The sequence below is a fragment of the Mobula birostris genome, chromosome 7 (genome assembly GCF_030028105.1).
Source record: "Mobula birostris isolate sMobBir1 chromosome 7, sMobBir1.hap1, whole genome shotgun sequence".
Classification (NCBI taxonomy): Eukaryota; Metazoa; Chordata; class Chondrichthyes; order Myliobatiformes; family Myliobatidae; genus Mobula; species Mobula birostris.
The window spans coordinates 140018396-140031164 of NC_092376.1; the positions used below are offsets into that span (position 1 = coordinate 140018396).

The 12769-nt window shown below is 40.7% G+C and overlaps 1 protein-coding gene across 1 annotated transcript in view; it reads right to left on the minus strand.

Annotated features, from left to right (window-relative positions):
• Positions 1-12769, minus strand: part of LOC140200834 (pro-neuregulin-2, membrane-bound isoform-like) — a 137939-nt gene that overhangs the window by 109015 nt on the left and 16155 nt on the right. Inside the window, exon 2 of the mRNA XM_072264464.1 lies at positions 3590-3752. Within this exon, the coding sequence (XP_072120565.1) occupies positions 3590-3752 (163 nt within the window). The remainder of the gene's footprint in view (positions 1-3589; positions 3753-12769) is intronic.

Below are 12769 nucleotides of genomic sequence, written 5' to 3' on the forward strand. Positions count from 1 at the left end.
GCACCTTAAAACTGTGCCTTCTCATGTTAGCCATTTCAGCCTTGGGAGAAAGCCTCTGACTAGCCACACAACTAATGCCTCTCATCATCTTATACACCTCTATCAGGTCACCTCTCATCCTCCTCTGCTCCAAGGAGAAAAGGCCGAGTTCACAAAACCTATTCTCATTTGGCATGGTCCCCAATTCAGGCATCTCCTCTGCACCCTTTCTATAGTTTCCACATCCTTCCTGTAGTGAGGCGACCAGAACTGAGCACGGTACTCCAAGTGCGGTCTGACCAGGATCCCATATAGTGGTAACATTACCTCGTGGCTCTTAAACTCAATCCCACGATTGATGAAAGACAATGCACCGTATGCTTTCTTAACCACACAGTCAACCTGCGCAGCAGCTTTGAGTGTCCTATGGACTCCAACCCCAAGATCCCTCTGATCCTCCACACTGCCAAGGGTCTTACCATTAATACTGCTATCATATTTGACTGACCAAAATGAACCACCTCACACTTCTTTGGGTTGAACTCCATCTGCCACTTCTCAGCCCAGTTTTGCATCCTATCAATGTCCCGCAGTAACATCTGACAGCCCTCCACACTATCCACAACACCCCCAACCTCTGTGTCATCAGCAAATTTACTAACCAATTCCCCATCCAGGTCATTTATAAAAATCACAAAGGGAAGGGATCCCAGAACAGATCCCTGAGGCACACCACTGGTCACTGACCTCCATGCAGAATATGACCCATCTACAACCACTCTTTGCCTTCTGTGGGCAAGCCAGTTCTAGATCCACAAAGCAATATCCCCTTGGATCCTGTGCCTCCTTACTTTCTCAATAAGCCTTGCATGGGGTACCTTATCAAATGCCTTGCTGAAATCCATATACACTATATCTACTGCTCTTCCTTCATCAATGTGTTCAGTCACATCCTCAAAAAATTCAATCAGGCTCATAAGGCACAACCTGCCCTTGACAAAGCCATGCTGACTACTCCTAATCATATTATACTTCTCCAAATGTTCATAAATCCCGCTTCTCAAGATCTTTCCCATCAACTTACCAACCACTGAAGTAAGACTCACTGGTCCATAATTTCCTGGGCTATCTCTACTCCCTTTCTTGAATAAGGGAACAATATCTGCAACCCTCCAATCGTCCGGAACCTCTCCGTCCCCATTGATAATGCAGAGATCTTTGCCAGAGGCTCAGCAATCTCCTCCGTCACCTCCCAAAGTAGCCTGGGGTACACCTCCTCTGATCCCGGAGACTTATCAATCTTGATGCTTTCCAAAAGCTCCAGTGCATCCTCTTTCTTAATGTCTATATGCTCAAGCTTTTCAATCCACTGTAAGTTATCCCTACAATCACCAAGATCCTTTTCCATAGTGAATACTGAAGCAAAGTGTTCATTAAGTACCTCTGCTATCTCCTTCTCATGGACCCTTCTGGCTCTCCTAATTTCATTCTTAAGCTCCTTTCTGCTGGCCTTATAATCTTCTAAGTCTCTATCATTACCTAGTTTTTTGAACCTTTCGTAAGCTTTTCTTTTCTTCTTGACTAGATTTACCACAGCCTTTGTACACCACGGTTCCTGTAACCTATCATCCTTTCCCTGTCTTATTGGAACGTAACTATGCAGAATGCCACTCAAATATCCCCTGAACATTTGCCACATTTCTGCCGTACATTTCCCTGAGAACATCTGTTCCCAATTTATGCTTCCAAGTTCCTGCCTGATAGCTTCATATTTCCCCTTACTCCAATAAAACGCTTTCCTAACTTGTCTGTTCCTGTCCCTCTCCAATGCTATGGTAAAGGAGAAAGAATTGTGATCACTATCTCCAAAATGCTCTCCCACTGTGAGATCTGACACCTGACCAGGTTCATTTCCCAATACCAGATCAAGTATAGCCTCTCCTCTTGTTAGCTTATCTACATACTGTATCAGGAAACCTTCCTGAATACACCTAACAAACTCCCATCTAAACCCCTTGTTCTCGGGACATGCCAATCGATATTTGGGAAATTAAAATCTCCCACCATGACAACCCTGTTATTATTACACCTTTTCAGAACCTGTCTCCCTATCTGCTCCTCAATGTCTCTGTTACTATTGAGTGGTCTATAAAAAACACCCAGTAGAGTTAATGACCCCTTCCTGTTTCTAACTTCCACCCATGGCGACTCAGCAGACAATCCTTCCATGACTTCCTCCTTTTCTGCAGCCGTGACACAATCTCTGATCAGCAGTGCCACGCCCCTACCCCTTTTGCCTCCCTCCCTGTCCTTTCTCAAACTTCTATAGCCTGGCACTCTAAGTAACCATTCCTGCCCCTGGGCCATCCAAGTCTCTGTAACGGCCACAACATCATAGCTTCAAGTACGGATCCACACTCTAAGCTCATCCGCTTTGCTCATGATGCTTCTTGCATTAAAATAGACTCATCTCAAACCATCAGTCTGAGCATATCCCTTCCCTATCATCTGTCTATCCTCCCTCTCGCACTTTCTCCAAGTTTTCTCTATATGTCAGCCAACTGCCCCTTCCTCCGTCGCTTCAGTTCAGTTTCCACCCCCACCAATTCTAGTTTAAACTCCTCCCAATAGCCTTAGCAAACCTCCCTGCCAGGATATTGGTCCCCCTCGGATTCACGTGCAACCCATCCTTTTTGTATAGGTTATGCATGCCCCAAAAGGGGTCCCAATGATCCGGAAATCTAAATCTGTGCCAATCCCTCAGCCACACATTTATCCTCCACCTCCACACAATCAGATTTATAGCTATGAAAGTGTGGTTGCTTGAGAAATGCTCCACAACATGTGCACCCAAGGCAGCATGGTCTAATTTCTTTGACATCACATAGGGAATGATCTGTCTTAATGCATTTCTGTGCATCACTTCAGACGCTTAATCTCGACTCACAGAGGGAACATTTAACGGAATTTCTGAAGAACACTGAAATGATCTGAAAGTCTGGAGGTCAAGGCCTGAAGGCCAATGCCCCTGGGTTAGCACATCTGGAAGTAACAGGCTTAATGTCTGCGAGTTCGGGCCAGAGACTGGAGGTCGAAGGCCCAATGTCTGAGAGTCTGAGTCCAGGGCCAAAGATTGGAGGTCAGAGGCCCAGACACAGCCTGTCCAATGTATAGAGGCCAAGGCGTGTATGTGTGAGAGTGGATGTTTGTTAAAAACGTAGTGAGAACATTAGGTTGTGCTGGTTATTAAATCAAACGTTGCATTTCACTGTATGTTTTGATGTACATGTGATAAATAAATACATCTAAATCACAAATCACATCAGAGAAATCACACAGCATCTAAAGCTAAACTGACTACATTTTCAGGACAAGAAAATGTATCTACTAGAAGGAAATGTCTCAATCGTATAATCAGTATTTTAAGGGCTGTACTCATTACCAACCTTGTTATTAAAAAGATACCATGATTTTGTACTTTCCAGTCTCTTTTAGTGAGTTTGTGCTATTTGATAGTTCATTCTAAAAGCAAGACTACAAATGAAGTATGAATAAATGAAAGGATTATCTTATTTTAAAACAAAAAAAATCAAACATTCTTGTAACTTACTTTCCCGTTTTTATCCTGATTGCTTTGTTTCTTTTTATCTCTGTTCCATCTTTGAACCATTTATATGTGGGTTGGGAATTCCCCACTGCTTCACACTTCAGTGAAAGCTTTTGTCCTTCAAGAAGGGTTTGGTTCTTCAGTTTCTTCAACTTTGGAGGACCATCTGTGAAGATACAAATCAACCACTGAGTCAATGGACCAATTATTCTTAAATCCAAACACAATCATTATTGTAAAAAAAAGTATTCCGAAACATCTGGTGGGGGCTTCTCCTGAAGAACTGCCTTAATTTTGGCAAAACCCAGCATAAATCAGGTAAGCTAGAGTTTCTGCCAATCCTCTGCCATAGTTAATGTAAAAACCAAACTGCTGGTAACACTCAGCAGATCAAGCATCATCAGTGGGAAAAAGAAATAGAGCTATCTTTCTGGTGGAAAATCATCTGTGATGATTGGAAAAAAGAGAAATCATACTAGTTTTGTAGCTGACAGAGTGGTGAAGGATGGGTAGGATGGAGTTGCCATGTGGATAATTGCCGAGGACATCTGGTTGATAAGTTAATGGGAGCAGTTAGAGAGAAAAATAATGAACAAAGATGATGGAATACGAACAGTTAGAGAGCAAGAACACAAAAAAGGAAAGTAAAACTTGCAAAACGCAGAGGAGTAGGGATAGGTAGGGAAAATCCAATTCACTATCACAGATAGATGTAGCAAAAATGGCCAATGCTTATAGAAACAGAGAATGCATCTTTCATTAGAAGACACTGCAGTCATTCAGACGTAGTAACTTTTGCCAGCTTCAGCAAAACTCCACATCCAGACACATCTTCCACTTTCATCCCCTTTCTATTTTTCAAAGCACTGTTCCCTTTGCAACTCCCTGTTCTGCTCTTCGGTTCCCCTTCACCACCGCAGACTCCAGATGGAGAGTGCGTGACAGCGTAACAGCTTTGCAGATCACCAGTATTCATTCCACAGGGAGTGACTCAAAGCTGCCTGTTGCCTGCCACTTTAATTCTCCTTCCTGCCATGGTCTGTGTGTCTGTGACCTCCCGGACTGTTACTGAAAGGCTCACTGTAAGTTTGAAATGAAACATCTTATTGATCATCTGGGCACATTGTAGAGTTCAATGTTGAGTCCAGAATTCTGCAATGTCAGTTAATTTGCTATATTTGTTTGTATCAGAACTGGCATTGTTGATATATGTGATGCATCTGTGATTTTGGTCCAGTCTCTCTTTCTTTGTGAGTACAGTCTCACCTGCTGGCATGCCTACCATTGTGTATTTAATATTCCAATAACATTTGAGCAATATTGTAAATATATTGTTTAATTGACCATTCTTTGCTGTTTACATAATTAATTACGGGTTATATGTAAGAGTATGTCAATAGCATATGTCATTATGCCATATCTTACGTGCGCGCCTCACTAAAGTAAAAACGAAACTACGGTACACATATTATTCCCAGCTCCATGTTTTTCTTTTGATTAGTTTCATGTTTTGGAATTAAAAAACATACCAGAGACAAAAAGGAAGTTGTAAACGATCCCAGGACAACTACCTACATGTTGAAGCTCAACAAGACGTTCAATTTTTAAAAAATGCAGTGTGACATTCAAGTTAAAAAAAAGGCAGAAAATAGACAAAATTCATGGGTTCATAAACAATGAGCACTGGATGATAATAATAACTTTCAAAACTAGCAGAAATGGCTGGTTACATCGGAAAGGTAGAAGGGTTCAATTGTACAAAACTAAACTGAATAATGTATACTGAATAAATTGAGCAGTATTTTAAAGGAAATGGAAGGGCCAATAAGTAACAAGTGCCAGTTTTGCTGAGTGTAATAAGTGGAAGAGCATACAGTTTGCTTAGAAATTTCACTGCTCCAGCCAAACCAGCTGAAATAAGCTTTGCTGATATTGTGAAATTAATGGAGGAACATATAGAACCGAGACCATTGTTGATTGTAGGATGCTTTAGATTATGAGGACACTCAGTCCTCGTTTATTGTCATTTAGAAATGCATGCATTTAGGTTTCATCAGTGGAATCAAAAGGAAGGGGAGTCCATTTCACCATATGTGTCTGAATTGATTAAGTTGTCTGAGCATTGCTCATTTTAGGGACGGGTTTAATGATGCACTGAGAGATCACTTAGTATGTGCAATCTTACAAGAAAACATTCAAAAATACCTCCTAGTTGAGGCACAAGTCACAGCTGAAATAACAGTTGGAATTGCCCTATCAATTGAAACAGCGGACAGGGGCGCAAAAGAGTTGCAGTCACGAATGAAAGCAAATGTGGAAAAGATTGCAACATCTCAACAGAAACCTGCTTGGCCGAACAAATTGCGTTACCGTTGTGGCAGGGATTCATATACACCAGACCAATGAGGCTCAAGGGCAAAACTTGCAGAAAAAGCAATATAGTAGGACTTCTAGAAAGAACACGTCAGACAGACAAAAATAAATGGATTGCACAAGGAAGAAAAAAGATAAAAAGTGAAATTTTAGTTTCCAAAAGAGCACTAATCTACATGCTGTTGTTGAAAAATCTGATAAGAGTGAAAGAGGACTGGGTAGCATTGAGATTTACAATGTACAAACAAAAAATAGACAAGCAATCTGGCTTACACCCAAAGTGAATGGCAAATTAATTAAAAGACATTGTCTCAACTGTTTCAGTCATTCCACAAAATGCATTTGAGCGGCATTTCAAAGATACTGCACAGAAGGCTACAGATATCCGTCTAAAAACTTACACTGGAAAAAGATAACTCCTACTGGAATGACATGCATAACATTGAAATATAACAATCAACAAGTCACATTGGGCTTGTATGTGGTAAAAACATTGTGGGGCTGAGTCAATGCGACTTCATTGGAGATTCATCCAGCATCTGCCTGCCATGCTTTCTACAAAAGAGTCAACTGAACATAAATTAAGAAAGATACTGGATGATGCCACAGCAGTGTTCAAGGATGGCACTGGAAAGCTCAAACACATCAAGTGTGAAATAGCATTAAGTGAAATTGCCACATACAAGTTTTGCAAACCCTGTTCAGTTCCTTTTACAAACACAATCCATGACAAAGTAGCCAGTGAGCTAAATCACAAGGAGGCTGAAGGAGTTCTTTCTAAGTTTGAGAAGAGCACATGGGCAATGCCAGTTGTCCCAGAAGCCAAGACAAAATGGGTCTGATAGGACCTGTGGTGATTTTAAGGTTACTATTAACCCATTTATGAAAGTAGATCAATACCCTTTACCCAGGGTAGAGGATATCTTTGCAAATCTTTATAGAGGAAAACACTTCATCAAAATGGACTTAACTGAGGTCTACCCTCAGATGGAGCTGGAAGAATCCAAAATGTTTCTCACTATAAACACTCACACAAGTCTTTATCAGTATAATATGCTTATCTTTAGAGCAGTATATGCACCTGCACTTTGGCAAAAAACTACAGACTAGGTGTTGCAAGGTTGCTCAGGCACTCAGTGTTAAATGGATGACGTCATTGTTATCAGTAAGGTTGACAAGGAACATCTCCAAAATCTCAGGACAGTATTTAAAAGGTTAGAAGATTATGGGCTCTGATCATGACACAAAAACTGTGAATACTTTAAACCAATTTACTGTGGTCACACCATTGACGCACAAGATTTACACAAGTGTGCTGAGAAAATTCAAGCAGTGGTGGATGCCCCAAGAGCAAAGGATGTGTTACATTTGCACCTTCTTAGGATTTGTCAATTACTATAACAGGTTCCTGCCAAACCTTGCTACTGGGTTCCACCCTTAGAACTCATTACAGATTGGGAAGAAATGACAATGGACAATGCAGAGGAGGACACAATTGCAAAATCAAATTCAAGATGACAGCAAATCATGGAAATGCTACAGATTGTCTTGATAACCTTGGAAAAAGAAACACCTGAAAAACTTACAAAAGAGGACACTCTTCTTGATGTATTCCTGCTAATGCAAATTGAAAGTCTCCCTATTACAGCAGAAATGATGCAAAAGGAAACCAGAAAATGCCCCACACTATCACAGGTCTATATGTGAACTCAAAATGGCTGAATGTGCAACAGAGACTCCAGTTCACCCCTTTTTACCTGCACCAGGATGACATTGCCCTTGATGGAGAGTGTCTTATGTGGGGATGGAGAGTTGTTGTACCATCCAAGCTGAAAACTCACGTGCTGGAGAAGCTACATGTCAGTCATCTACATGCAGTCCAAATGAAAGCATTGCCTCGTGGCGAGGATTGGTCAGCAGATTGAGCAACTTGCCATGCACTGTTTGGGATGCCAACATGTCTGGAAGAAGCCAAGAGCAGCAGTGCTCCATAAACACAAGAAAGTCTGCAGATGCTGGAAATCCAAATCAATGCACACAAAATGCTGGAGGAACTCAGCAACTCAGGCAGCGTATGACTTTCCATCCCTGGGAATGTCCTTCATTGCCCTAGCAGAAGATTTATGTGGATTTTGCTGGACCATTAATGGGCACAAATTTCTTGGTAGTAGTGGATGCAGCTACAAACTAAATAAGAGTGTTCCCAATAGTCTCCACTACAGCCTCGCACGCTGTTGATGTGTTGATAAAGCCTCTTCTCAAGGGCTGGTGTTCCAGAATACTAGATCAATGACAATGGACCACAGTTCGCTGTGGAACAGTTTCACTCATTTCTGAAAATGAATGGAATAAGACGTATTACATCTGCACCGTACCGCCCAGCTACCAATGGCTTGGTGGAAGGGTTTCTCCAGAGTCTAAATAAAACACTCCGTGTAATGCCAGCAGAACATACTACACCAACACAGAATCAGAAACTCGCTAATTTCCTCCTTGCATATCACAACGCAGCACACTCCACAACAAGCAACTCACCAGTTATGCTGTTCCCGGTCGTCCCCTGTGCTCACACTTGGATCTCCTCAAATCCAGTCTCAGCAGGAGTATGTAGGACAAGCAGCTGAGACAAACTGAGGGCTCTACAAACAAGCAGGTTTGATGTTGCTCTTATGGACAGCAGTCCTGATGAGCGATTATAGAGGTAATGGAAAGATACAGCACAGAATTGGACCATTCTCCTACAGGTGAAGATTGCATCTAATGTCATCTGGAGGTGACACATCGATCAGTGGTGGAGAGCAAAGACAATTGCTAGAGAAAATAGGTGTCCTGAGCTGTCAGAGCCACTTCCTGCAGTCCCAGAGTCAACTCCTACAACCAACATGGAGGAAACCTCAGAACCTGAGATTGTTTCACAGCTACAAGTCTCACCTGCCAAGTAGACTCCCCCCTTGTCAGGAAAGGAGTTATCCCACAGTGAAGTTCTCCACAGTGATTAAATCTTTAGGCCTGAATGGGACTATCTATAGAATGTTTCCTAATTTTTTCAGTTTTATTTAAAATTTTTCACTTAATCTCTGAAGAGATTGAAAGAGAATTACTATTTCAATAACTGGATTGCAGGGGTAAATATTCTACAAGAATCTTGTGACTTAATTCTTAGATTTCTTTTCAGTAATTTAACAGATTTATACATCAGTATTATTTCTTACACTGCAAAATTCTCCTGTAGATTTCAACAGATCATTTTGAAGTGTGTGCAATCATAGAAGCTATGTTAAACACAATTGTGTTCTTTCATTCTGTTCTGTTTTGACCATTGCATCTATAAAACAATCTTCACCATAAAACAGCTGAAAAGTGAAGTTACAGTTTGAAATTGAAATTCTGCTTTGGTGAAATTTGATTTTGGCATATGTGCTACATGAAGAAAAATGGATTTGCCTCTTGCCACTGATTTCCCCTTTGCAAGGAAAATGGATTTAATATTGAGCAGGACATGTACCCCTCTGGTTGCTCAGCTTTTAAGTAGAATTTCCTCCCCATATGTATATTCATTATTAATCATGTTGTAAGCTAACAAAAATTATGTGTATACACCATTCAGTCTATTATGTTAGCTTAAATCATTTTAAAAGTCTATAATTGTTTACATACAATGGCATGATGAATACAAATTACTTATTAGCAAGCAAATTAGTTTAACTGTTAAGTGATTCTTACAATACAGGTGAAGGCCCTTTGGCTCCTCAAGTTGATACCAGCTCACTTAGCAATCCCATTTCCTAACTTGTCTGTAACCTTTTCTCTCCACACTCCTGTCAATTCCCTTCAGAATCTATCATTCACCTGCACACGAGGGGGGAATTTGTAGCAGCTAGCCCACCAGCCAAGATACAAAAGCCTGAAAGCATGGCGTGCCATGTTTAGGAGAGGCTTCTACCCTACTGTTATAAAATTATTAAATGGTTCCCTGGTACGATAAGACTCCTGAGCTCACGACCTACCTCATTATGATCTTGCACCTCAATATTGTTTTATCTACATGCACTTTCTCTGTAGCTGTTACAGTTTATTCTACATTCTGTTATTGTTTCCCCTTGTTTTACCTCAGTGCATGTATAACAGTTTAATCTGTACGAACCGTATGCAGGGCAAGTTTTTCACTGTATCTCGGTACATGTGACGATAATAATAAACCGAACCAAAATTAACAGAGTTGTGAAGCAACCTTCCCACTTGCCACAACTATGCCACTTACAATTATCGGCACTTTAATCCCATTAATCAACCCCTGCTCCATATCCTAGCATAATGTAATCTATAAATAATACACATTTTCAGATATTAAGGACATCTAGGTACAGAAATAGTCTTACTAAATGGTGAACATCTGGCTCACGTTCTGAAGCTGTTATTAAACATTCCCTGATGCTTTATTTTTTGTTTTCTATTCAGCAAAGCAATTGCTCTTTTTTTTAAATCACATGCTCTGTATTATTAACTGAAGGTTTGCCAAGTACCCTCTTTTAATTACAGGATGATGGTAGGCGATACTGGGATTATATACCAGATCAGATAACTGGCCTTGATCATGTAACCAGTCCAAGTAGTTACAGTATCTTACTGCAGAGCACTTGAACTTCAGCCGACTGTGTTCTACACCTCTGATGTCAAGCTGCTTTATGCTTTGACTGTCTTCCCGCCCCCAGTGTTAATGGATAACCTTGAAAGATTACCCAAGTGGAATGCAGCTCTTGAAATCCTCTGCATATTCCTGATGAAGGACTGCCCAAAGATGGCTTAGGTGTTGCCACTGCAGGTAATTTGAATAACTGTTCTAAAAATATTTGGTAAATAATTCAGAGGACTGGATACTGGTTCCCATTTTCCTTCCTTGCACCCTCCACACATTAGTTTGCTACCTTTGCTCCTCCATGGAATAAGTCCTTTGTTCAGTGCCCCACCACCTCTCATTCCAAATTATATTCTTTAACCTTCCTCCTCCTGAACTCTGATGCCCTTAAAAAAGTAGAAAGCACATCATAGATAGCAAGATTCTCCAAATTTCTTGGGTCACAGTCAAAGTCAAAGTAAAATGTATTATCAGAGTATATACATGTCACTACATACAACCCCGAGATTCTTTTTCTACGGCATAATTAGCAAATCTATTGAACAGTAGCTGTAAACAGGATCAATGGGCAACAAGCTATACAAATGCAGATATAAATAAATAGCAAGAAATAATGAGCATGAAATAACAAGATAAAAATCTTAAATGAATGTAGTTATCCCTTTTTGTGCAGGACCCTGATGGTTGAGGGGTAGTAACTGTTCTACAAGTCACCGACCACCAACCAGATAAGGCTCCCTTTACTCCCACTTTTTGCCACTTGCCAATTAGGCACTGCTTTATACATGCTAGAATCTTTCCTGAAATACCATGGGTTCATAGCTTGTTCAGCAGCACCTTGTCAAAGGCCTTATGAAAATCCAAGTACACAACATCAACTGATTCTCATTTGTCTATCCTGCTTGTTATTTCTTCAAAGAATTCCAACAGATCTATCAGGCTTGATTTTCCTGTGAGGAGACCATGCTGACTATGGTCTTTTTTATCAAGTGCTTCCAAGTAGCCCAAAGCCACATACTTAACAATTCACTGCAGCATCTTCCCAACCACTGAAGTCAAACTAATAGGCCTTTAGTTTCCTTTCTTCAGTCTCTCTCCCTTCTTGAAGAGTGGAATGATATTGGAAATTTTGCAGTCTTCTGGAACCATTCCAGAATCTAGTGACTCTTGAAAGATCATTTCTAATGCCTCTGTAAAGTCTTCAGCCACCTCTTTCAGAACTCTGGGGTGTACACCATCTGGTCCAGGTGTCTTATTTATCTTCAGACCTTTCAGTTTCCCACGAACCTTCTCTCTAGTAATGCTAACTTCACACACTTCATGACCCCTGACACCTGGAACTTCCCCCATGAAGACGGATGCAAAATACTTTATCAGTTCATGCACCATTTCCTTGTCCCCCATTACTACCTCTACAGCATCATTTTCCAGCAGTCCGATATCCACTCTCGACTCCCTTTTACTCTTTATGCATCTGAAGAAACTTTTGGTATTCTCTTTAATATTATTGGCTAGCTTACTTCTATATTCTGTCTTTACCTTCTTAATGACTTTTTTAGTTGCCTTCTGTTGATTTTTAAAAGTATCCTCTAACTTCCCACTTTTTTTTGTTCTATTATTTGCCCTCTTTTTGGCTTTGATTTCTCTTGTTAGCCAGGGTTGTGTCATCTTTCCTTTAGAATACTTCTTCCTCTTTGGGATGTATATATCCTGTACCTTCTGAATTACTTCCAGAAATTCCTGTCATTGTTGCTCTGCTGTCATCCCTGCCAGTGTCCTTTTCCAGTCAATTCTGGCCAACTCCTCTCTCGTGCCTCTGTAATTTCCTTTCCTCCACTGTAATACTGATACATCTGTCTTTAGCTTCTTCTCAAATCTTAGGGTGAGTTTGATCATATTATGATCACTTCCTCTTTGGGTTCTTTTACCTTAAGCTCACTAATCACCAACACTTATGAACCACACTCATGTATGACATCACTGAGCTTTCCACAATCAACAGGAAGCACAGCTGCCACAATCCCAGTTTCTGATACATCTCTTCTCTCGTACATGGTGCATGGCAGATTTTGAGAAGGGTCCTCCATTAAATCTTTCAGGCAAAGCCAAAATGCCATTGATATCACTTATTGCTCTTAACGCAGCTGTGGTAGATGAGACTGCTATTCATCATC